This window comes from Ovis aries, chromosome 12 (assembly GCF_016772045.2).
Source record: "Ovis aries strain OAR_USU_Benz2616 breed Rambouillet chromosome 12, ARS-UI_Ramb_v3.0, whole genome shotgun sequence".
Lineage (NCBI taxonomy): Eukaryota > Metazoa > Chordata > Mammalia > Artiodactyla > Bovidae > Ovis > Ovis aries.
The window spans coordinates 69,037,053-69,063,496 of record NC_056065.1 but is presented as its reverse complement, the minus strand read 5'-3'; the positions used below and the strand labels follow the sequence as shown (position 1 = coordinate 69,063,496).

At 45.0% G+C, this 26,444-nt stretch overlaps 1 protein-coding gene across 8 annotated transcripts in view; it reads left to right on the top strand.

The window, feature by feature from the left end:
- The first annotated feature begins 1,025 nt into the window (after positions 1-1,025).
- Positions 1,026-26,444, top strand: part of PROX1 (prospero homeobox 1) — a 60,739-nt gene continuing 35,320 nt past the window's right edge. For 2 of the 8 annotated variants that reach the window (XM_060396211.1, XM_060396204.1), the window contains exons 1-3: positions 6,216-6,908; positions 14,877-16,670; positions 23,506-23,611. In XM_060396211.1, the coding sequence (XP_060252194.1) occupies positions 14,944-16,670; positions 23,506-23,611 (1,833 nt within the window). In that variant the 5' untranslated portion in view covers positions 6,216-6,908; positions 14,877-14,943. Of the gene's footprint in view, positions 1,534-6,215; positions 6,909-7,444; positions 7,569-7,719; positions 7,833-12,744; positions 12,880-14,876; positions 16,671-23,505; positions 23,612-26,444 lie in introns of those variants that run through there. The other 6 variants (XM_060396208.1, XM_060396205.1, XM_060396210.1 and 3 more) reach the window with 6 other exon arrangements.

Genomic DNA, 26,444 nt, shown 5'->3' with positions numbered 1-26,444 from the left:
ATGACAGGAGGAGGACAGGCCAGTGCAAGTGCGATGAACACACATTTGTAAATCGAACAGTTTCTATTTTTATTGAGCACCAGTCATATGCTGAACAATATTACTCATGTAAAGCTCTCTACAATTGGGAGTTGGATAATATCCCCACTTAACAGATAAAAAGAACTGAGGCTCAGATAGAGTGACACACCCACGGTCACAGAGTCAGCAACTCACTAAGCAGTTACTGGAAACACAGTATGACCCCTGGATTCCCACGTCCTCCTGCTGACTGCCTAGTTGGGGTGGCCCCAGAAATCTTTATTTTTGAAAAACTCCCTTGGTGATTCTTGATAACAGCCCTGCCTTGGGAACCACTGCTCCACATCAAACCAGCCCACTCTCCCTGTCACCAGCCTTGCCTCTGAGCAGCCTTCTCCACGTCGGATAAAACATTTAAAACATATTTAAATAGCAATTTTGAAAAACTATGCAGCATATGGATTTTCCTTTTGATCTCAAAATGATGACAAACAGACACTTGATACTTCATAAAAGAAATATTACTAGAAAAATTATAGAAATCTGGCTTTCAACTTTGTCTTGCTCTAATTTAAACAAAATGCAACTTTCCAGAGTCACTCACGCTCCCCGCCCCCCAAATAAATCCAAACTGGGACCTTCCTTCTCTTTTTCCCTCTGTGCGCCTGGCCTACACCTATTTATTTCTAACTAGCTGGCGTCCAGATTAAAAGCCTCCTAAAATGGGCAGTAGGGATGACTTAACTCCTACCATCAAAGCCCCTTGAAAAGAGCATCTTCTCCGAAATTCACACCCTTGTCTGAAAACGGTCCTAAGGAAAGCCAAATGAAAAAATAAAGGGGGTGGGCAGAAGGGGAGGTCTCAAGCCCTCCAAGCGTCCCCGCCCCTATCTGGGTCCCCAATGGTGGCCCCCACCTTCCAGGCTGAGCTATCCCACTGGCTGCGGGAACCCCGCCGCCTAGATCCCGCAGCAACAGGCGGGCGGGGGGGGCGATCTCCCGGCAGCGCCGGCCGAGCGGCGTCGGACGTTCCGGGCTCCGCGCCGCGCGCGGGGAGCAGGTGGCTGCCCTCCGCGCCCGCTGGGCGCCCAGCTCTGGCCCGCGGAGCCGGGCGGCGGCCCCGGGGAAAGGGCAGGGCCGCGGGGTCCAGGCGGGGCGACCCGCACCCCCACGGGGCAAGCGGGCGGGAGGGGGCGCGCCCTCCGCCCGCTGCGCGGCGCCACGGCCGCCGCTATTCGCGCGCGTTGTCTCCCGACCGGAGAGGCCGCGACACCTAGCGCGGGGCCGGGGCGAGGAAGGAAGGGCCGGGAGGGAGGAGGAGACCCGGAGGAAGATATTGACTCGGAGGCCCCGCTCCCGCCTCGGGGCTGCAGAGGAGACTCCCAGCCTTCCCACCAGACCCGAAACTTTTCCGACACATGCAGGCGTGTTCCTCGCGGGTTTGGGCGGCCCCGAGTCGCCATCGGGAAGGAGGCTCGTCAAACAAATCTGTCCCCGGGCACGCACGCGGAGGTACTGAGACACACGGGGTCGGGGAGGCGACGACCGGGCCTCCGGGGAGGTGCTGTGGGCGTGCAGGCAAGCGGGCGCTACCGCCCGAAAGGGGTTCCCCACGTGCGAGACCCAGTGCTTAAAATCCTGCCAAAGCTCCAAAGTACGGTGGTGCCCAGAGGCTCTGCGTAACTTTGCCCACTGCGCCCCCGCGTGCAGAGGCGTACACACACACACACACACACACACACACACACACACACACACCCTCACGCCACCCCACTCTCCCTGGCTGCGGCCCGAGCCTGCTCTAGTATTTCAGGGACACGGGAAGAGATGCTAATCCGCGCCAAAGAGGGAGGGGTGTAAATGGCGTGAATCCCACTCCTCAGCACCCCCAGATTTGGAGCGAGATCGCCCAGCTCTCTTCGAAAGCGTCCCCTTCACTTCCCTCTGCCCTTGGCTTCTCTACCGTGGAATGAAGAAGATAAAGCCCAAGAGGATCGATGTGTGGTTCCCCCCCAACCCCCACCCCCCCGCCTAAAATCACAACCTCCCCAAATCCTAACCCTCAAAGAGCCCGGTGGGGTTGAAAAAAGGCAAGTTATTCCGGAGGGAGGTCGGGGGTGGGGCAAGAGCACCCCTCCGAAGACACGCGCGCGCGGCCTGGCGGGCGCCTTTTCGGGCTCAGCGCGCCCGGGCGGAGTGGCTGGATTATGTAAGTAACAGCCCTCCATGTGCTCACCACCATCTGTTAATATCTTGATATTGGAAAGTTCGGTGCCTGAGGCAAAGCCAGGGTTGGCGTCGCAGAGCTCTCAGCCTACTCCTTTCTACTCTGGGGCAGGGATCGTACCTCCATTTGATTGTTTTCGCCCACTTCCATAAAATCAAGTAGTAGTGTGCCCCTTCCATCACTGACAACCAAGCCTCCCTCCCCAGGGCGTGTGTGTTTGTGGGGGAAGAGTGATTTTCTTTGAGGTCGCTATTGTAAGGAATCCTTTCAATGGATTTTATGACAATTTTAGGCTCCTTGAAGCTTTGTACTGGGCCCTGATTTGGGGGTGAGGGCTTTATTATTTTTTTAAAAAAATTACTTTTTCTGCCAGCACCCCGACCCCAAATTTTTGTAAGAGTTATAGTTCAACTTCTTTGGAGTGAATCGCTTCTGTTTACTTTGAAAGCTGTTGGTTAAACAAGCATCGCTCTGGAGGCTTCTAAGCAGTGGGGTTCCCAGGAGAGAAACCTTGCAGCTGCTACTTGCTACTGATCTCCTGGCATTTCACTCCCCCACCCCCCCACCACCAATTCAGAACAAATCCACGTTGGTCTTGGCCTCACACTGGGCATAGGGATTGAGAGAAAGAGCAGGAATATGGCAGGCAGGCAGGCAGTCCGCCTCTAGACAGCCTGCAGCAGGCCGGCCTGCACCCTAGAGTTGGTTTTTATTTCTTTTTCTTCCTCTCTTCAGGGTGGTGGTGGTAGTGGGTGGTGGGTGGCGTTAGGTGTATATCCAGGTTGGATCTTCAGCATCCTTCTCCTGAAATAAACATCCATGTTTGTCTCTCAGCTGGATCTGGTTGCAATTCCCAGAATTGGTTTGTTTAGGACCTGCTAACGATTGTTTGTAAGGTTTTAAAATTACTGATATGCACTCTTCTCTCCTACCCCCACCTACTGGCTTTAAGAAAGAACCTGAGGGGTAAAATACACCGAAGAAATATCAAGCAGAAGTGTGTTTAACCCAGAACCAGATGCGTAAGTGATAAGTGAAAGAGTTTGACTAAGAACGCACAGATCACCCTTCTGATAAATCAGTAAATGTAGACTGCCTGGATGAGGTTTGTTGGAAGACCCGTCAGAACTTGGGTTAACTTTTAAGTTACTGGGGTTGTGTTGGCAGTAGGGCAGAGAAAGGGACTGACCCTAAACTTGCCCGATGGTTTCAGAGATGGAGCCTGTATCTAGGCGACTTCTCGTCTCCGGGCTGACTGATCGCTTCTCGCCTATCAGAAAACAAACCGCGAGTAGCCGGAGATAGGGAGCTTGGGCCTCACGCCTTGATCCAGGGCGGCCTGAGACACGGGAGAACGCCGAAGTTCTGGCTGAGAGGTTGCCAGGAGCCTGGCCTGTATGTCACCCAGACTTTAGAAGACAGTTCTGGCCTCAGCATACGCAGCTCGCCTAGCTGGGCTGCGGACCGAGCTCGCTGGTCCAGCGTCGCGCGCGCTCCTATTTCACTCCACAAGCGGCTCTGGTGCCCCCAGTGCGGGCTGCGAACCACCGCGGCAGAGCCGGCGAGCCGCGAGCCTCCGCCGCCGAGGCTGCGGGGTGGAGAAGCTTTGTTGTTTGCCAGGCGGGGTACCCCGACCTCGACTCGGGCCTGCCTTCCCCCGGGAGAGAGACTTACTAGGGCTCGCAGGAAACTTTTCCCACCGCCAGTTCCCGGGCGTAGTGTGTGCAAAACTTGCACCCGGGCGCTAGGTGTAATTGACATAAACTTGTGGGCTAAAGTTCAAGCCGTTTCCTTCCCGAGTCTGAACCTTTTCTCCCGCTCAGCTTCCTTTCTTCCCCCCTTCCTCTCCTCTCCTCCTTCCCTGCCCTCCTCCCTTTTAAATGTCAAACTGAGCAGATGGTTTTAAGGTGTGGAGGGCATGTGTCCTTTACTTCTGCCCGTGTAATTGTGGGCTGGCGCGATCAGGTACACACTGGGCTACTTAAGGAAGATACTACTAGGACGAAAAAGGAGAAAGGAAGTAGCGCTGATCCATTCACAGAACCCACATTTCTCCGCTCAGTACACCCGCTTACCTCGAAAGGACCCAACCAAAAGAAACACTATTCCATCCTGTATCTAATGGGCATGTGGCTAGATTATTTCCGTGCCCAGTCTAAATTGTCACATCTCGATAGAACACTTGATGCAGTGGCCGATCATTGGAAGTGTGAGCCGTGTGTCTGCCAGCCTCTGTGTTGTTTCCATAATGGGTGGGGGGAGTGCCTGGAGGCAGCGAGAAGGGAGACACGAAGGCGGGGGATGCTCAAGCAAGTCTGGTTTTTTTTTCTTTCTTTCTTTCTTTTCTGATCCCCAACACCTAACCCAGCCGGCTTAATTTTTTCCCCCTTCTTCTTTTCCATGTTTGAATCCCGTGCCAAAAGTTTCCTACAGGGTATGGACTGGGACATACTATTGTCACTATTCTTATTCAAAGATTAGACTTCTTCACAGTTTGATGAATTTGAGGCTGAAATTGTCCCAGGAAAAGTGTGCATGTATGTGTGTGTTGCGGAAGGTGGTGGTGGTAGTTGGCCAGTGCACTTGTAACACACTTCACAAACACTCTGTGGTCACGACGCAACACGATTCAACCTTTGATCTGGTTGAATTCGAGGGACACAGGAAAAATACTTGTCCCCATCCTACAAAAAAAAAAAAAAAAAAGAGTGTCTTATCGATTGGGTGTGAATGTTTCTGCTTCACAGCCCTTGCAAGTCCCAGCCTTTATAGGACCTTGAAGTCATAAACGCGGTTGTCTTATTAAAAGCCCGTTTACTGTGCCCGGTCCTCGCTGCGGCTGGAATCTTGCGCTTTAGCATTAGCAACTTTCAAATCCCAAGCAGCTCTTCAAGAACCACATGATCTAAAGAAATCTCGCTGGTTGTTTTTCGACCAAGAAATGTCAAAACAAAGTGAATTTTCTGTGGCTTGACGCAGAAGCCCGAAATTTAAGCGCTTGAAATTTCTTACCTAGGAAACTTTAAAGTTTGTTACCCAGGCGTCAAAACAGTGTAAATCCTACATGAAACCTCTCTCTAATCATTCTGGGGTGAGTGAGTTACTGAGCGGTAATCGGTTGGTAGTAATGTTTGTAACATCCCCCCCGCCTCCAATGGTTGCTGTACCTACAATCCAGATAAGGTTGTTAGAGGTAACCAAGGACAAATATTCTTCTTCCTAACAATTCTGAAGGGAGATTAACTGGGATTCAGCCAATACTGATCTTCTCATATCTGATGCAGCGGAGCCGACGCCAAACCTCTGGCACCTATTATTTTAATCCCAAACCTACCTGTACTGTCCACATCTCCTTTCAAAGAAAGCCACGGTGACATGTATTCCTGATAGCTACGATCATTTAAAAAGTGGAATGATTTGAGGGTCCCCGCTCTCTCCTCGTAGACCATCCCAGCCCCCTTTAAACCCCCACTTTTTCTCCAGAACACTTTTTTTTATGCCTTCCTCCACCTCCCGTCCGAGGAGCGCTGACTCGCTCGGTCGCTCGGCGAACTCGATCAGCGGTATCTGAGAAATGAAGGGGAGGGAAAAAAAAAAAAAAAAAGGACCTGCGTCCTGGAAGAGCGAGTGTGAGCCGAGCGGCTCTCAGCACAGCGTCCGCAGACCGCTCGCTCCGGCCGCGGGCGCAGCGAGCCGGTCGCCCCGAAGCAGCGGCAGTCGGGCGCGGGTGAGGTGGGGAGGGGGGGCGGGGATGGAGGCAGGGGAGGGGAGCGTGGGGCCCCTCTCCCCTCCTCTCCTCCCAGCCCCTCACCCCCACCCCTTTTATATATTTTTTTTTTCTCCTCCCAAGTTCTCTTGCCTCGCTATCCCCCCTTGAATCCGAAGGCGCCTCGCGATTGGGTGCTGGGGCCGGGTACGTCAGTCAGACTGTGACGTGCAGTCTTCCTGTTTCCTTCAGCTGTGTCTTAAAGTAAATCTTGTTGTGGAGCGGAGCCCTCAGCCGAGGGAGCGCTCGGAAATAATACACCATTGCAGCCGGGGGAAGCAGCGCGGCGCAAAAGAGCTCTCGCCGGGTCCGCCCGCTCCCTCTCCGCTTCGCTCCTGTCCTCTCCTCTCTCCCCTCTTCTCCTCCCTTCTCACCTCTCGCCGCCGCTGCTGCGCTCTCTCCGCTCCTCTTCCCACCCTCCCCCTGCCCACCCTCTCCTCTCTCCCGTCTCCTTCTCCCCGCCGGCCCGCTCGCGCGTGCCCGCACGGACTCACCGTCCCTTGTCCAATTATCATATTCATCACCCGCAAGATCTCTCCCGGTGCGTGTGCGCGCGCGTGTCCTCCTCTCTCCGACTGCCCCCCCCAAAAGGCTCGGTGGGTCCCACTGCTCTCTGCACCGCGTAAGTATCTTCTCCCCCGCTTCGCGAGTCCCCTCCCCTTTTCCAGAATCACTTGTACCGGCTTGTTCTTGAATGAGAAGACCAGAAAAAGAGACTCCCATTACTCAGACCCGTGTATACATCTATCCCCCCACCCCACCCCCATCCCTGGGAGAAAAGAGTGTTCTTTAGATGAATCATAATTTAAGGGGGGGGGAAAAATTAGCGTCTAAACAGTTTCTAAGCAGGAGCCTCAGTGGAACTCAGCGCTCCGCTCCTCCCAGTTCCTAAGAGTAAGTGATCCGCTTGGCTTTTTATTTCTTGCTCTTTGCTGCTGGTGGCTGGGGGTGGGGGGTGGTGTTGGCGATGTGTGTGTGTGTGTGGAGGGGGAGAAGGCTGCTAGTGCTGGACTTGTCGCTGATCTTCTCACCTTTTGTGTACTGTTTCGGGGGCGGGGTGGGGGGGACGCGGTGAGGAGGCGTTCGCTTCCTTTCCTTCTTTCTCTGGCCCTCTCTTCTCCGGAGAGAGGACCGCGAGGGGGACCGGGTCGCTTTTTGTTCGTCTGAATCCCCCGGGTCTCCTCCCCAGCCTCATCCTTCCCATCTCGCCCGGAGGAAAACTCCTGGGCTAGTCCCCACGTCCTCTCTCTTTGTCTTGTTTATTATAGCTGCCTTTCTTCCAGGCTCTTCCAATTTGCTTGTCATTTGCATACCTTTCACTTCTCCTTTTTAACCCCAGCAGAGGGCCAGGGAGTAGGGAGGAAGGGAGAGGGAGGAGGAGGAGGGGGTGGGGTGGTTGGGGGGGGGGGGCGCTCGGCTACTTGCCTCTCAAAACGCTGTCGAAGCCGAAATGTTGAGACCGGGGTTGGAGCAGTGGAGAGATGGTCCCGGGCCACGAGCGCGGCGCCCCTCTCCTGAGCTCCCAGGACCCAGGGCTAAGTCAAGTTCAGTAGGGTAAGGTGGCACTGGAAGCCTCGGGTTGCGGGGGGCGGGGGGGGGGGTCCCGTGGTAGGAGGGGGAGCTGGGGCGCGAGCGCCGCGGGAGGATGGAAGGATCGCGGTCCGGGTGGGGGTAGGGGATGTTCTTGTCCAGCGGATCTGCTCGCAGTCAACGCCGGCGGCCGGTTCGGTTGGGCTGCTTCCATCTGATCTTGGTTCGTCTGGGTGGTACCTACAATTTTGCCCCACTTCGGAGGACTGGAGAGGGAGGAATGGAGAGGTGAGCGTGATTGCTACTGGGAAGAAAAGTCCGGAGGAGGGGGGAGCGGCGCGGGAAGAGCGGCTATCTTGCCTGAACAGACAAGGAGAGAGGGGGCGATCAGGGCAAGCTGGGAGGTGGGGAGACATTCCCCAAAGCCCCCAGTTTGGCAAGTTGTTGGTTCTTCGGGTGTGCCCGCCACTTACTCCTCCGGCTAAAACTCAACGTAGGTGGAGAGTGTGGATTGGAGGGGCAGGGGGTGGGGGGCGCGGGAGGGAAGTTAAAGGGGGAGTAGTTTTGGAGGGAGACTCACAGGTCTCCCGCCACTTTTTCAGCTTTTTTTTTTTTTTTTCGGAAGTAGAGAGTTCTCCTGGCAGGCTGAGAAGAACAACTGGGAGGAGGGGTTGATCGACAGTCTTAAATAGCCCAAGGAGGCAGCTTGGAGTGTGAAACTGCTGTTCTTGGCAATCCAGAACCCACTCCGCCTGGGGGAAGGCTGAGAACTCACCTGCTTGTTTTTATTTTTCCAAGAAGGTCTGGTTGTCTCCTTGAGCTTATGAAAACAGTGCAAGCACAGGGTGGCCTTCTCTCAAAGTCAAGGCTAGAAGTCTCTTCTCTTCCTCTCTCCCCACCCCACCCTCTCTCCCATCTATAACCTCCCTTACCAAAAGGAAAAAAAAAAAGTACTTTCCTAGACTACGTAGGCAGAGGTCTATTAGCCGGAGGGCTGTGCATGGGCAGGGCCTGACAGGTGTGTTGTGTCAAGAAAGACAGGTGCAAATTTCCTCTGTGTCTGTATGTGTCTGTACCGTTCCAGACCACGGTGCCATGCTCCAGGGTTGTAGAGGTTTATGAATTTATGGTTGCCCTGGTTAATAGGATTGTCCGGGCTAATGGGAACTAGGCTGTTGTTATGTTTTGAGCCCTGCCATGTGAGTCCTTTGGTTGGGGGTGGGGGACAAGTTGGTATGTGTTTGTTTATTTTTCTTAAGGATGTTGGCAGGCTGCTAGGGAGGCTGTGTCTCAGGCTCCTGTCTGCCAGGCAGCTGAAATTACCCCCCACTTCAGGCAGCAGGTGGAGGGACATTGACTTTCTCTTTGCTTCCCTCTGGTTTACGCCTGTCTCCCAGGTCTGTGGGGGTGTTGCGGGGGAGTGATGAGAGCTTTCTCGTGTGTGTGTGTGTGTGTGTGTGTGTGTGTGAGAGAGATTTGGACATCCATGGGTAGTATGTGTAACTGCCAAGAATACCAAAGTCAGTTTGAAAGTGTTACTGTTGTTAATGCTTATCTTTTTAGCGTGCTTTCTCCCTGCCCAGAAAGAATAGGTATGTGCATAAACTCTTTCAAGTCGTATGTTAAATACTCTCATAAAGTAGAATGAGCCTGTCATTGTACCAGACATGTGCCAGATGTCCTAGTTAGTACTTTGATGGAGAAGGAACATCTCAAGTATGTGAGAGGTAACTGTGCTTTTCTGTTTGATGCAAGACACAGGCAGTCCGCTCTCTGAAGAGTTTCTTGCAAGAACTTCTGAGCATTTTCAAAATTAAATGGGCTGTGGGTGGTGATGAAGAAAAAGGGGAGTAATTTGGTTAACCCGTCCACGTGCTACACCGTGGACCTGTTTCTGCAATGGTAAAACAGGTGAAGGTAAGGACTGTGGCTTCGTGTGTGAAGGAGGCTATTGAAAATTCAGTGTAGGCACTATATCTGGATTCTCAACATCTGATCTTTTATTTATTTATTTATTATCTTCCAAACAGGCTGCTTCTTGAGTTGCATAGAATTAGATTAGCTGGTGAATGGTTTTTGCTGGTTGGTTTGGTTGCTTGGTGGATGATCATTGTTTCATGAAAATGAGAGAGTGTATGTCATTTATTCTTTTACCTTAAACATCCAAGTTCCTCCTAATACTTTTCTTGGATGCTTTTGCAGTTCTTTCGTAATTAATATGTCATCTATGGATATGTTCATTTGCTTTATTTTTGTTAAGTATTTTCTGTGCTGGACATGTATTGATATTTTTATGTGTCCATTATGCAGAATTCTATTTAGTTTAATCACCACCTTGTGGGAAAACTGTGATGCATACGTAACATGCATCTTTGTTCTCACTTTATTCATTCCCTAACATCTTTCTTCTGTAAGTAGCACTTACAATCTTAAAACATAACCTAGCTGCCAGGCATGCTCTTTATTAATTCAAAGTGAAATAGGCCTTTTTTCATGAATTTCTTATAGGTATTGTTTGCATTTGCAACTATTAAGATAAGGAATGGTAAGGTTCAAGATTAATAAAAGCTTATAAAATGTTAGTAATTTAAAAATAGAAAGATGGATTGTGCCTGATATGTTATGATTGGATTCTAATTAAGTATCCATATATATTGTAAAAGACATATACATAAGAAATTTCTAAAACCTATTGCCTGGTGTATTCTAGAGCTTCAAAGGACAGAGTATTTCAGTTCTCTTCGGAAAGAAAAGAAATTGTTTCTTCTTGAAGTTATTTCTCACTCCCTTTTGTTTACTAATCTGGTGAATTATTCCTTTTTAAATAAGTAGAAATGAATATTTTAGGTATGTTCCAGAAAATTGCTGTTTTCATCTTGCAGGTGAAAAATGTATGGAATTTTTGATAGAATGGAGAAATTTTAAATGAAATGGTTCTGATTTGAGAACTCTATGATAGGAAAATTTAGAATCTGTTATAAGCTTTTGACAATACAATCTTAATTAATTTAAGTATTAACTAATATCAAGTGGATTATTCATAGTAAACACCAAAGGCTTTCTTAACCTTATAGCAGGAACATCTCCAAGGAGAAAGTTGCTAATTAGCAGAAATGAACTCTTAAATACAGTGAAGGGGACAGCTTGGTAAGGGGCCTGGGCAGGGGCGGGGGCGGGGGCGGCGGGGGGACAGCGGAGTCCCTAAATCTAGTCATCTGATTTTCCCCCTTGAATTACTGATTTCCAGATGGATTCACAGTGTTCTTTGTTGGTGTTATTCCACTTGAAATTTCATAAGAGACTTGACCCAAGTAGATCAGAGGCCCACTTAAAGGTGGTTTTCTAAAAGAAGTAAAAGCATAGGCTTGAGCGATTTCTTCAAATCATTTTATCAGTCAAGACTGATAATCTATATAATCCAAGCAGGAAACCACGCCAACCATACCTTCTTCCCCGTCTCATGAAAGATTTACCTGAACTATTTGAATAAAAACCATAGTGAACACATCTTTGTCCAGAATCTGGACTCCAGATAGAGCCATAAAGGTTGCACCCCCTTCCCCAAATAACTTTTTCCCCCCAAACTTTAAACTTTTAATTTTGTATAGGGGTATAGCCTGTTAACAGTGTTTGGTAGGTTCAGGTGAACGGCAAAGGGACTCATCCACACACAAACTTAGAGCAGAGCACTTCACCACTTTCTACTTCACACTGCAGTGTTCCTTTGAAATCCTCCCCTGAAAATTCTTTTCTACTGACATTATCATCAGCTTCCTTAGGATTCTCTTTGTAAAGTTATCTGTCATCCTTCAGATAATTCAGATTTTAATGAAGAATGTTGTGGAGTCCTTAAAATCTGACTTGATTATACTTGGATGTTTGTTCCTATCTTTTCTCTGGGAAGAATCTGCTAATGTTAGATACTCCTCGTATAGAAATTATTAAAGCATTTGTGTAGTTAGATGCCAAGTGGTACGACCCAATATTTAATAATAAAATATTCTATGTAGATTTTCATATTAATTAAAGGAATAGAATATGTGTATCGATCGATAATACATTTGGGTTCAAATTCTGTATCAGTATTTTTCTGCATACTTGCTGATATTGATGTTCACCAGTGCTGATCAGATTTCCCATTGCCAGGTTAAACTCACGATTAAAATTAAATATAATAAAAATCAATAATAATTGTAGTTGAAACATATGGCTTAATACACATATTAAGAAATAAAGGAATTTAAAAAAAATCTTTAATGGGCAGGTTGACATCACTGATAAATTCATTCCATAGCATTCTCTAAATTTTGAACTGGGAAGTCATGGAAGCATTTTTGAAAGCATTTTGGGGTGATTTAATTTGTATTATAGTCATTTAACAAGGCATTTTCTTGTGTGGTAAAATATTCATATATACTGTTTATGAAATATGATGCTGATAAAGTAGTCAACCAGTTATTTTATATAATCTCTCCTATAGCCTCCATGGGTTATAATTCCAGTGTGTATGGCGCCTATACCTTCATTTTTGAATTCAGCTCAAAGCTATATGAAGAGATTTATTTATTCACGCCTATTAATATAATGCCTTGTCTTGCTGGATTATATCATTTTTCCTAGTTTTCCCATTTGTTTTGTCCTGATTATTATGTCTCAGCTGTACATTTTACAATAAGACCTAAAAGTATATAATTCCCCTTAGCCCTAAACAGAAACAAATTATTATTTGATCTAAGAATGCTGACCAGTTGAAAGAGAACTGCAAAAATCAGTTTCGTTTGGGGAATTTTAAAGAAGCTACAGGATATTTTCTTCTTATAACACCCAACTATCATGTTTAATTAACACGCATTCGCCACTGAAGATGAGCGTATCATTTCTTTCCACCTTAGAAAGAGCACAGCCCTCCTCTTGGCTCACGCGTGAGGTGGGGATGCAGCTGTTGATACCTAGGCTAGAGGAGAGGAAGTGCAGTTGACGCAGAGGTAGAGGCAGCTGGGAAAGGAAGGATGGCTGTGGGTGACCTTGTGTTCATCTCTTACACCAGCGTGTTGTGTCTGAGCCTCTCTTGCAGAGATGCTTTTCCTATAACAAGGATGGGTAGGAGGAAAATCCAGATAGGATGTTAGGAGGAACAAGGGAAGCAAATACTGCAGAAAGTTTATTCAACATTTTGACTGGAAACCTATGTGCTTTTCAGGTGCTATTAAGGAGGAAATGATTTATACACAAAAAGACAAGAGGTAAAATTTTTAAAGAATGGCAATGAACTCTCTTTTTGAAAAGCTGATATATACACACAGAGTCATCCTTGCAAAAACGCCCCCCTCAATATGTGAGTCTTTCTGAGCTTTAAAATAATTCATCTTTTTTCTTGTTTGTCTCAGTTTCCCCCTTTTTTTCTCTCACTTGATAGCTGTACCTGATTTATCAGATCTAACATGTTAGTGAACTATTTGCCATTGGATTCTTGTGTTCCTGAAGCCAATTTCCATTTATTAATGTGTGAGGGGTCACAATCATCTTGAATTCAATTTTGAACTCTAATGCTGAAGTTATCAAGATCTGATTCCATTCCAAGTTCAGGAAATTTCATCCTGAGGCACACAAAAACTATTTTACCCTCAAGCATCCAAAAAACATATAAACAAGCATCATGTTGCTTTCTTGACACTCTGAACCAGGTTTTATTTAAAGGTTGCATCTTCGTAGGAAAACTGGGAACAAGGGTTGCAGATGACATCTTTGTCACTTAAAAAAAAAATACACACTGCTATCTAAGCACTGAGCTTTTTCTTGATTTTTACAGGTTATTTCATGCTGAAATTATGCCTATTTGCATGGATAGTCATTCTTTAAAACTAGCCACAGATGCAGCCTAGTGAGCACGTAGATGTTTTTACAGGTGAACCGAAAGAGATGGGAGCTCTTCCAAACACTCTGCACGCTGCCTTTGGCAATAGACCCTGTTATTGTGAAGATGTGCTCTGTTAAGCAAACGTGAAGTTTAATATTAGATAAACCCCGTGTGAAAAAATTTTTTTTTTTCATTTTCTTCTTAAAACGTCCATTGTAAGCAAGGAGATGTGACATCTTAACGTTTAGACAGAATTTGGGGTTAGCCATCACTGGTTAACACCACAAAATATGTCAAGTGCCTTTTGTAAAATGCAAGGAAGGACATTCTCTTTTTATATTGTGTTCCCAAGAAACAATGGAAGTTCATATGCAGAGACAGTATTTCCCTTTCTCACATAGTTAATTGATGTTATCTTCCTTCTTCTTTATGTATCTCCTTTCAGTCTTTTTTTTTTTTTCTGTGTCTTTTTTTTTAATGTTTTAATTTGGCATAAGAAATAAGATTCATAAACGGTGTATGTTAAAGAGTTTCTTCAGGAATTTGAAGTATTGTTTTGGCAGATTATAGGGAAAAAAAAAAACAACTAGTACTGATGATGTATTTATCCTTGCCTAACTCAATTTATTGTTCCACATATGGATTTCTAAAATGTGATAATGTCCTTCTTTTGCACTGAGTCCAACTTTAAAATTTAAGTCATCAAAAAGACAAGATGAAAATTTATAAATATTCTCATACTTACATTAAAATCCAGCAACAGATACCATCTTCAGATGTAATTTTTAGTATTAAAAAAAGCGCATATCTGTGCTAAATAAGCAGACTTGTAAAATGAGTATTTGTGCATTTATTTCCATGTTAAATTGACCATTTGTGTTGGAAAGATGCTGATGGGAGTGTTCTCTTCCCCATTTCACATATGACAAAAATATTTTAAAATTCAGTAAAAAGGATGTATGTGAAATATTTGCATTTTTTAGACTCGTTTCCCCTTAATAGCATTAAAGCCACAATAATTCTATTGCAGAAATGGAATTTTTCATTCAGATTTCATGCATCCCCAAAATTTAACCTTATTTCTTAAGTATGGACCACTTTTATCTGCTTTTGTAATATGAATCTCAGTGCCCAAAATTTAATCAATTGGTTGTCAGAGGCTGTGTTCTTATAATCTACTGTTTCTTCTGAAGATAAACAGTATCATTTTAGGCATTTGTGAAAGAGAATCATATTACTGGTGCTTAAGCAGTTTTTGCTTTTTTTTTTTTTTAATCTTAATCCATCTTAAACCAGTGGAGCAGAAATATTTAAAAATGTTTCATTTCAAGCAGAGTGCATAATAAATTGCAATAATTGTAATGTGCCATAAATCCCAGAGCCTATGCATTTTGCATTTGATTCAGGATTGAGGTCAGGAAATTTGGAGAAATTTAAAGAAAATGATTCATCAGTCCTTTTGTTCTGTTGGCCAGGGTCCCGGGATTCTTGAGCTGTGCCCAGCTGACGAGCTTTTGAAGATGGCACAATAACTGTCCAGTGATGCCTGACCATGACAGCACAGCCCTCTTAAGCCGGCAAACCAAGAGGAGAAGAGTTGACATTGGAGTGAAAAGGACGGTAGGGACAGCATCTGCATTTTTCGCTAAGGCAAGAGCCACGTTTTTTAGAGCCATGAATCCCCAAGGTTCCGAGCAGGATGTTGAGTATTCAGTGGTGCAGCATGCAGATGGGGAGAAGTCAAACGTACTCCGCAAGCTGCTGAAGAGGGCGAACTCGTATGAAGATGCCATGATGCCTTTTCCAGGAGCAACCATAATTTCCCAGCTGTTGAAAAATAACATGAACAAAAATGGTGGCACGGAGCCCAGTTTCCAAGCCAGCGGTCTCTCTAGTACAGGCTCCGAAGTACATCAGGAGGATATATGCAGCAACTCTTCAAGAGACAGCCCCCCAGAGTGTCTTTCCCCTTTTGGCAGGCCTACTATGAGCCAGTTTGATATGGATCGCTTATGTGATGAGCACCTGAGAGCAAAGCGCGCCCGGGTTGAGAATATAATCCGGGGTATGAGCCATTCCCCCAGTGTGGCATTACGGGGCAATGAAAATGAAAGAGAGATGGCCCCGCAGTCTGTGAGTCCCCGAGAAAGTTACCGAGAAAACAAACGCAAGCAGAAGCTGCCCCAGCAGCAGCAGCAGAGTTTCCAGCAGCTGGTTTCAGCCCGCAAAGAACAGAAGCGAGAGGAGCGCCGACAGCTGAAGCAGCAGCTGGAGGACATGCAGAAACAGCTGCGCCAGCTGCAGGAAAAGTTCTACCAAATCTATGACAGCACCGATTCTGAAAATGATGAAGATGGTAACCTGTCTGAAGACAGCATGCGCTCCGAGATCCTGGAGGCCAGGGCCCAGGACTCGGTGGGGAGGTCAGACAATGAGATGTGCGAGCTGGACCCGGGGCAGTTCATCGACCGAGCCCGGGCCCTGATCCGGGAGCAGGAAATGGCCGAAAACAAGCCCAAGCGAGAAGGCAGCCACAAAGACCGAGACCCCGGGCCCAACTCCCTGCAGCCTGAAGGCAAACACTTGGCCGAGACCTTGAAACAGGAACTGAACACTGCCATGTCGCAGGTGGTGGACACGGTGGTCAAAGTCTTCTCGGCCAAACCCTCCCGCCAAGTTCCTCAGGTCTTCCCACCGCTGCAGATCCCCCAGGCCAGGTTTGCAGTCAACGGGGAGAACCACAACTTCCACACCGCCAACCAGCGCCTGCAGTGCTTTGGCGATGTCATCATTCCGAATCCCCTGGACACCTTCGGCAACGTGCAGATGCCGGGTTCCACAGACCAGACGGAAGCCCTGCCCCTGGTGGTCCGCAAAAACTCCTCGGACCAGTCTGCCTCCGGCCCCCCCACCGGCGGCCACCACCAGCCCCTGCATCAGTCGCCCCTGTCGGCCACCGCGGGCTTCACCACGTCCACCTTCCGCCACCCCTTCCCACTCCCCTTGATGGCCTACCCGTTTCAGAGTCCAATAGGTGCTCCCACCGGCTCCTTCTCCGGGAAAGACCGAGCCTCTCCTGAATCCTTAGACTTAACTAGGGAGACCACGAGTCTGAGGACCAAGATGTCGTCCCACCACCTGAGCCACCACCCCTGTTCACCAGCACACCCACCCAGCACCGCGGAAGGGCTCTCCTTGTCTCTCATCAAATCCGAGTGTGGCGATCTTCAAGACATGTCTGAGATCTCACCGTATTCGGGAAGTGCAATATCCTTTCATTTGCACCCCACCCCCACCCCACCCCAAGGAGAAAACAAACCGAAACCAACAAGTCTTCCCCCAAGGTCAGGTTTACCCAAGGTTTCAGAGTCATGTAGATTCCTGTCTTCTCCAGTCTGCCCTCTTATTCGGAGTCATAGTCTTTTTTCAACACTTGCCTGGCGCTTCTGGTTGCACAAAAGCTTTACAGGAAACCAACATCCCTGCAACTTTCACAAGTTGCTGATTGCCCCCAAGCCCTCCTGTTTCATCTGTGCTTTTGCAGCAGTGTTTTTTTCTGCTGTTTCTTCCCGTATTATCTTCTTATTCTTTTTCTCCCCCAAGAGTATTTTTAGAGGATGGGAGAGGGGGAAATCTCAGTGTAATATTGCACTCATCAGATTTTAACCTAGTTTCATAGTGGAGTAAAGTCAGTTTCGAGATCCCCAAGATTCTGTAAGAAGAATTCTCCCTTTAGCCATCTAGAAGGCTCCTGGTCCGATTAAAGAAGGCCTGATTAAATCTTATGAGGAACACTTTGCTGGTGGGAGGCTGCAGTGGGAGAAAGATGGATGTGGATGGGGAGTTAGATGCTCTCCTTATTCTTTAAGGGTTTTTTTTTTTTTTTTTAAGGAAATATACAGGTACTAATTTATGCAGACGACATCCGTCTCTCTCTCGTTCACCCAAGGTCTGTTCTTCGGGTCTGGTGCAGCTGCCTCTATGCATGATTAACCTCTGTTCAGCCATACACAGAAATCTTTTGTCCTAACATACACAAAGCAAATTATTTTGGAAAGCAAGAGAGCACAATTAAATATAAAACTCAGCTGTATTCAACTTTAAAAATGCCTCTTTTTAGGGCTCTTTTATATTTTGAACCTGACTTTTGAAATGCCAGTTACATTTTTTCATTAGACCTGTCCTGAACTCTAGTTATTTTTAACTCATGATTTTTTTTTCCTCTATAAATTGGTCCTTTCAGTAAATTTTTTAAAAATCGTGTGGTTGTTGATGTTTTGGGGGAGTAGAATAGTAGCATTTGGGGGCAAGTAGAAGCATGTTTCTTTTATAAGAGATTGTCAGATGGATATAAAATTTAGCTATTAAGTTGGCTGTTGCTAACGTGAGGGTTTTGAGCAATCGTCTTGATGACTAGAGATTGGCATTTTTATATCTAAGCCCACTCCAGAGGCTGCCATGTAAGGGCAAAGTCCCAGCTGTGGTAGAAATGTGTTTTTCTTGATATGAAGGTCATCTTTCCAGCCAACTCAGGATAGCAGTGAAGATTTCTGATAAGGTGAATGTGTGATACATATGAGACCCACTTGGGCAGTTAAGCACAGAGTCTCTCTTTGTAGAGAGGAAGAGGATAATATCTGGAGGGAAAGATGTGAGGACTTAAGATGTAAATAGATGAGTCTTGGTTTGGTTGCTGATTTACAAATCTAGCTTCCAGAGATCTGAGGTTGAATCCACCAGTCTTGAATCAAAGCTGTGCCAGGCACCATGTCATACACATCATAAGCAGGCAACAAACATTGGTCAAATTGGAATATAGCTGTTGGTGATGAGAAAGGCAAGGAACAAAGACACAGGCTTTGATTTTTTTTTTTTTTTCGCTTTGCAGGAGAGTATCTTCTGGGGCTCATACCAGGCTCATGTCCAGGGCGAGACCCCATTGCTCCTTGGAGATCTCTTACTTCATTTTGAAGCCAGTTGTAGTGATGGTGGGTTCTCTCCCCTCACTCACTCTGTGTCACACACACACACACACACACACACACACACACAGAGGAAAGGGACATGCCCATTTGGATGACTATTGAAGCCAGGTTTCAGTCTTATAAGGCCATACTTAACTCGTTAACTCAAGATGCTGGTTTCTGGTTGTTGGTTTTTAAATAAGTTGAATCTTCTAAGAAAACCATCTTTGGATTGCTGGAAGTGTTGCTTTTGCTCCTGTCTCACCCTCTCTAAATCCCCTGAGGAATTTTGAGGATTTGAATAGAAAGAACTTCCTTTTCTTTCTATACATATCAAAGGCTTTAAAGAGAATTTAGTTGCTTCTTCTTCAAAGGAATGAATAACTTGTCTCTCTTATGGTAGAAGAGTCTGCTCAACAGGGTTGTTTGGAAACACCTGTGTTCCTATGAAATACTAGTTGCTTACACCTGGAGTTATTTCTTGTGTGTCGCTAAACAGTTTTGGCGTCTTCCTGCAATTAATGGTTACATTTCCTTCCGGCTGTCCTTCCAGCTTCTGTTTCTTTCTCTTTTCCCCTCCACAGCCTCACCCTCGCCCTGTTAGCCATTTATCCCTTTGCTATATTATTTCTCAGGAAAAAGATAGGCGAGTACCACTTTCTGGAGCCTACACAGTTCTGAAGGCAGTGAGAACAAGAGGGTTTGTTGGGAGACTGGATCTCCTTTTCTCTCGTCTCGGTCCTTGTGTGGCAATGAGTTCTTCCCTTGACTTTCTTGATGATGGTGCCTAGGCAAAATTCTCAAGCTTTGATTGAGTTCAAAGAAATCTCTAGGAATCACAGCAAGTAAGCAGACTTCAGTTTAGGTAGACAAGGCCATATCTGAACCTGTTATGCAGTTATTCTTTGAAAAGCTCAATGGAAATGAGAAAAAAAGGGATGAAATGGTATCTTCATGATTGCCATTATTGTTTTTCTCTTTAGTTCATGGCTTTGCAAACTGTAATGGATAATTGAATATTTAAGGAACAATTCTTTCCCACGCCAAAGGCATCATCTGTTTCTTTGAACAAAGGAGCCAAGATAAGAACTATCAAGGACACCAGCTTATCAGATAAATCCATTCCAAGTCCCGCACATTAAGCGTATATGTTCTATATCATGGAATGCACTACCTCGGTATCTTTTCTGATAGAAAGGCAATATTGAATGTGTGCATGGTAAACTGAATGTCAGTGCACCTGCCCCAAAGGCTCCTGTCTTGGATATAAAAAAATTTGTTCAGTGTCTTTGCAAATGAATCTATTTAATCAAATATTAAGTTTTATTCAAATTCCAAAAGAAACAGCCAGCCAATTGTTTTTCCTCCTGATGTTCCTTGTCATTCATCCTCTTTGCATCTCAAGAAAAATAGCCTTGTTCGGGCCTCAAGCATTTGCATGCATCCAAGTAAAGCACAAGTGCCATGTTCCAAGCGCGGTTAAGACGTGCAGGTGAAGAAACTGAGCCCAGCAGCCAGCTTTCCCTGTTGGACTTTTAGGGAGAATGTTAAAAAAATACTTGAGGTTCAAAAAAGGAAAATGGTTTGATGATTTGAAGCTAAAAATCCACCCAGAAAACCTGAATTCAAAATGAATTTCTAAAATACGAATGAATCCATAGAAGTTGATTTTTTACTATTTTGGAAGTCATTTGGGGCCACAGGAGTTAGTTCTGTTAGGTGTATTATCTGTAGGGAAACATGACTGTTAAAGACTGGAAGACTCTGGGTTCCTCTTTTCTCCCTCCCTCTGATTATGAAGTAAGTACATTAAAAAAAAAATCCATAAACTGCACAGCCCATTGATTATGTTAAAACTTCTAGGAGCCACAGCTGGCTCTATCCCTTTATGACAGGTGAGAATGTAGATCTTTTCTGCCCATTTAAGGTGTCTAAGGGGAAAAGTCTCTTAGAAACATAGCAAATCAGGGCTTAAGGAGAAAGCTAAAATCCTTCAGATTTTAAAATGTTTGAGAATTGGTACTCCCGATCTGTTTGGTTGGCCCTGCAGCACGTAAAATCTCTAGCCACAGTTCAGGGTTCAGTTGGGGAAAAAAAGAATTTTCTTCCTGCAGCCGTCACAACCTATTATCCTCCCATTTGCCTTTTTGCTGCCTCCGCTGCTCCTCCTGCGGCTGTTGTTTAGGTGAGGTTGTACCGTGCTTGGTAAACAGACAACGCTTACATTCTCAGGTTGTTTGAACACCGTTTTAGGTTCAGCTGCAGTCCCCTACTTCTGTGATCTTTTATATTCCCCAGCAGATGTCTTTCATTAATTTATGGATTTATCATCTTTTCTTCTTTTATTTCTTTTTCTTTTCTTTTCCTTTTTTTTTTTTTTTTTTACACCTGGCAGCTGTCTCAAGTTTCAGCAGTTATTGTCTATTTTGCATTATACATAGAATTGAATGTCATCTGTCTTCACAAAGCTATGGCTAAGAGAATTGAGGCAAAGCCACATGAGCTGCCGGGACAGATCTTGTTTGCGCTCCATCCCCCCTCACCCCACCCCCCTTTACCTCCTTAATATTTATTTGTGCTCATTTTCTTTCCTGGCCTTGAATGGAGCTTAGCTCGTGTTCAGTACAGCTGTATGTTTACTGAATCTATTCCATCATGAGTCACTGTGCGTGTGTAAGTATCCTGGAAACAGCTAGTGCTTTCTTGGAAGAACAGTTGCTTTTCAGCACAAGCACTTAAAAGGGAAATTAACCAATTGGTCAGTTCAGATTTATTTTGAGGAGGAAAAAAAAGGATTATCTAACTGTTGGCTTTTAAATCTTTCATTAGCTATTTTTAATAGTTTATTAGAAACATATATTTTATGGGAATTTTATCTTCATTACACGATGAGCAAGAAATAAAGATGCATTCTGTGTTCCGTTGCCACTGATCGATTCCAAGTATTTCCAACAGGAAGCGTTTTAAAGCAAAAAATAAGAAATAAAAATGGACTTGAGAAATTCAAATTAGGATGATTTTGTCATGAAGTAAAAAGCCTCTAAATCCCAATCAAAACAAGATGGATACTTTGCTGTTTTGTTTTGTTTTTTTTTTTTAAATAAAAATGATGAAAACATCTTAGCATAATTTAAAGACATTGAAAGCTCCAGGAAGTTTTGGTGGCTCAAGAAATCTCTGAGAGCCGCACGCAGCAAAGCAGTTTGATTTGTATGAGACCAAATTTGAAAAGACTTGGGGCTTTTCCCTGCTAATAATTAATGTACCAGGTTGTTTGAATGTAGCCCGTCTGAAAGAACAGATTAGAACCCAGATCTGAGCATGTTTGTTGAAGTTTGGACTTGCCTAAAACTCTTATCACGAAGCAATAGGAGACAGCTTGCAACTATTATTTCACTTATCCATTTGGACAGATGGTCCTGAAGTGTGCCGGGCTCCTTTAGTCCCCTCTCTCGGTCTAATGGAGGTTACTGGAGGGCCTTTCAGCTCTTTCCTTGGCACAAGAAGTATGTCAGTCATAAATTATCGTCTTTGTAATCATTAAGGATCTCAAACAAAAACACAAGTTCAGTTAAGCTGCTTTGGCTTACAGTTCTCACATCAAAATTTCTTTCTTCAGTGTTTAGTGTTTATTTTCAGCGAAAACAAAAGGCATTAACTTTTCAATACGCAGACCAAGGTGATCTTTTTCAAACTGCATGATACTAAAGGGAATGCTAATTGATCAAATTCTCAGCGTTATATTTGGTTAAGCCCCCTGTAATACGTAGACAAGAGCTTATCAGTATTAATTCGATTATGCTTCTCTAGGAACTTCCAGGTTTCCCTCTCTGTTCCTGAGGTTGGTCACGCTGTACTTGACGGAGGCCATTTAGAAACCTTTACCTTTCTTAAATATTGGTTTATTTGTCCTTGCTTCCTGCGGTGTGCAATGGTTGTGGAGCTTGTTAGCCAAGGATGTGTGTGCTTGTGCATGTGTGCGTATAACCACACGTGCACATTTTCTTTTCTTCTTTTTCCTTATTTATTTATTTTTTTTCCCAGACTCTCTTTTAAGAGAAAATCCTTAGAGAAGCTTCTAGGAAGGACCCTTAATTGACCTTGTGGGGGACCACATTGATTTTCTCCACGTGCGTCTTCATTTCTGATAAATTATAAAGCCATTAATTTGCTGAGGAAATGGCAGGGCCAGGCTGCGGCACAGATGTGACCAGAGCCATCCCCGCTCCGAGTGTGCTGAGGAGTGCCAAGAATCTGGGGGAGAATCAGGAAGCCGGGATTGTTATGGTTAGCCTCACATTCTCTTGGGAACTGTTTTAGTTGCTGCTGTTTACAGATCTAAAAGGTAATGATGTTTCCAGATAAATAGGCCTTCTTATTTTGGGTAAGTGGCCATTTATTGATCTGCTAACCCACACTTATTGATTTGTTAGCCCCAACCACTGTGCCACTCTCCAAGGAGTTAACTATAAATCCAGGAGAGGCAAATTGTGTTTGGTTTTGGATCCTCGCTTTAACAAAAGCGACACCCCCTCCCTGTTCTCTCAGTGCCCAAACTACCCCTCCCCAGTTTTAGCTGTTATTGAAAAGGAAACAATTAACAAGATATAATAATAAGATAGGAAGAAAGTGAGTCAAGATGCTCCCTTATAGTAGCACTAAAAGGTAAAATGTGAAGCTTGCCTAACAGTGATCAAAATAATGCATTTTATATTTTCACTTATATTAGTATAATAATTGGATGCCAACTGCAGAGAGCAAAGAGAGGAACAAACAGAACTGTAACGCAAAGAAGAAAAAAGCTCTCATGATAAGAGTTGTGCAATACCTGTTGGGCGCATTTGTCTCCTTAGCAACAAGTAAACCAACGTATAGAGAGCCTAAGGACCTCAAACAGGGGGAATAGAAGTTTTGCCAGTCTCACCAGGAGGTCACCAAGATCCCACGACTAAATCGTGCATCCTCACCATTATGTTTGGCAATTTCTGACCAGCGATGGTCATTCTGAGCCAGCAACAGCAAGTTAGTGATGGATTCCATGGCTACTGGTTGGGCCTCCAGACTCCTGGCAGCGGGGTGGGAGGGATGGTAGGTACTTGTGTTTCAGGAAATTATCTCCTTAACCAATTGCATCCTACATGCAGGAAGGATTGTCACCCAATCACTTGAAAAAAGCAAAGCTCATGTTCTTTTATACCCGTTATCCCAGCTCCAACATGCTGAAGACCTACTTCTCTGATGTAAAGGTAAGGACGTCTTTCAGTATTAATGTTTTCAATTTCTGTGCAGGAGGTAGTAATTTGAACACTTGGAAGTTAATGGAGATGAGTGTGGGGTCGTTTGGTGAATACACCTGTGTTGTAATTGATTTAATGCACTTGTCCTTCAGGCCAAAGCTGTGCCAAGCAAGGAGGGTCCTTGTGTACTAAGACCCAAAGACTGAGCGCGTGGATTTTCGTTCTAGTCCGGGAAACTTCTCCTCTGTCTTTATATGTCTTCATAACTCCTTGGAAGAAATTTCAGCTGGTCCTGGAGGGATGCGCTTTAGAGAATTTTTTTTTCCTCCCCTTGGCCACTGTGAACTGTTTCTGTTTTTGTTTCTGTTAGTTTCCCCATATTTGTGCTTAGGAAAGCAAACTCTAGCACCTCTTTTTCCCCCCTGTCGAAAGGAGCGTACATTGAAATTCTCTCTGCAGTAGCTGCTTAAAAACAAAAGTGATGATTGTCTCTTATTTACAACTTAATTTGTTGTTGATGTAGAGTACACTGAGCATAAGGAGAATGAATAAAGTGACAGATTCAGGACACATTATTCAAATGAGGATATGAAAGCTGTCGGCCTACAGCTGCAGCCTCCCTCATTCTACAGAATATGGGGACCTCCTGGTCCCGTGTGTGTGCATGTGTGTGTGTGTCTGTGTGTGTGTGTGCGTGCGTGCGTGCGTCTGTGTCTGTGTAGGGGTTTTAAGTAATTGTTTGCAACAACTTGATGTTGTGTTAATCATCTGTAACTTTTTAAAACAGAGATTGGGTTTTGATGATGATAATGACACCCATGGTCTCATTATCCAAGGAACTCGATAAACATTACATTAGCTGAGATTAGTTTATTAGGGCTGGGTACTCTCCCCCCCCCCCCCACCCTCCCCTACCCACCCCCATGTGTAAAGTTCTTATCTCTGCCATGGAGAAGCCACGAGCTGCCAAAACGTACTCCTTTCTCCAATGCTCCCCTCTCTCTGCAGTGGGTTTTGTGCCCGATGCCTGAGTTGCATCACTGGCCCCCTTTTGCAGGCTGACCCATTGCAGCCTCTCCTTCACCCATGTTTTACTTGGCCTTGAAAGAAAAGTTCTGTTTTCCGTCCTGTTTGCTTTTGAATTGTGTAGCAACTTCAGCCTTTTATCTCTCTCCTTCCCTGGCCAAGCTCCTTAAGTGGAAGGCATGTTTCCTCCTCATTCCGTGCCAGCAAACTGGGCAGCATGGGAAGGCAGAGACAGGCAGGAACTTGAACCGTTAGTGAAGCATCTTTAGGCAAAGAAAGGTCAAGGGCCGCAGTGGGCTGGGATGGGGTTTGGACCTTGGTGGGGCACCATCAGAAGCTGACAGATTAAAGGGCTTTGGCCAATTGGCTGAGGAGCGACCAGTTTCTAGAGCCTAGTTCTTCCAGGAATCCTCCCAATACTTTAGTTCTAGGAGGGGAATATGGAGCAGAGGGAGAAAATTGTTACTGTGTGTGAGTGTGTGTATGTATGTGTGTGTATGTGTAGATGTCCATGTTACCTCCATCACTCCTCTTGGTACAGTGATCTGCAGTGTTGTGATATAATAAAACAGTGCTTTATGTTGTCTAGATAGCACCCTTCAGTCAGAAAAAGTCCAAAGAGCTTTACGAACTGGATGCATAGAGATCAGTCACCTGTGATTGAAATGCAGCCACCTAGAGGGTGGGAATCAGCAGCCTTTCTGAGCCTGCAGTACTACTCAACAGGAGATGTAGATATTAATAGTAGAAACATTCATGTTTTTGCCCATTTGTGGTGTGGGGAAGGTCAAGGTTGGGGGAGACTGTTGATTTGTAGCTTTATAAATACCAGGCACTATAAACCAACAAGAAATTGTTCCCATTCCTTTAGAATACATTTAGTCATTCAGCTTTGCAAATAATCACTCACTCTATGTAAATAACAATTAAATACCTGGATGACTATTTCATTTTTTAAAAAAGCCCTAATATTCAGATTATAGATTCTATCCATACTCTATCCATACTGAAAGAGAAGGCTGTTAGAGTGTATGTGAGCCTGGTTAACTCCCAATTATCTACTCTAATGGAGGGGAAAGAGTAGGGCATATAATGCAAAGCAGAAAATCACCAAAGGTCATTTCTCTTTTATTTTTGGAATGAATTATACATTTTTAACTTTCCTAATTATGTTTTTTCTTTGGCTAGTAATAAATGAATTTGTATTCCTGAGCTTACACTAATGATAGTGGAAAATCATGCCTAGAAAGGCCAGGACAGTCCAGGAAAGGGGTTCCAGAAATTTTCTAGAAAACAATGGCAGAACATTCTTGGATTTCTTTAATATTAAGGAAAATTCAGAATTTGAATGTTGATGATGCATATACTCATGTGTATTATATATATATATGTATGTATGTATATATGTATGTAGTGTGTTTGTGTATAATACACACATACATATCTTTATCTAGATACAGATATGTAAATATGGATGCTTATTTGTAAGGCTGAAATAACTGTTTCTCTCTGTTTAAATATATGATCCAAAATTTTATTTCAGTCCAGATTTAAGAAACCGCAGAATTGGGAGATTCCTAGTTATTGCAGAAGAGGCCTTAGAGCTTTAACAGAAATGAAACCTTGGATCTTAGATCTTGAAAAGGACATATCCATGTGTCTCTGAACCAAGCACTATTTGTCTCAATGACACATGTATGTACTTGTTTGTGGTCACATACATGAAGAGAAAATTCCTAATTCTAGCAAAATAGCCCTTTCTAAATCATAAAGTCACTTCATTTCAAATAGTCATTAGAGGCTCGTTTTGCAATCG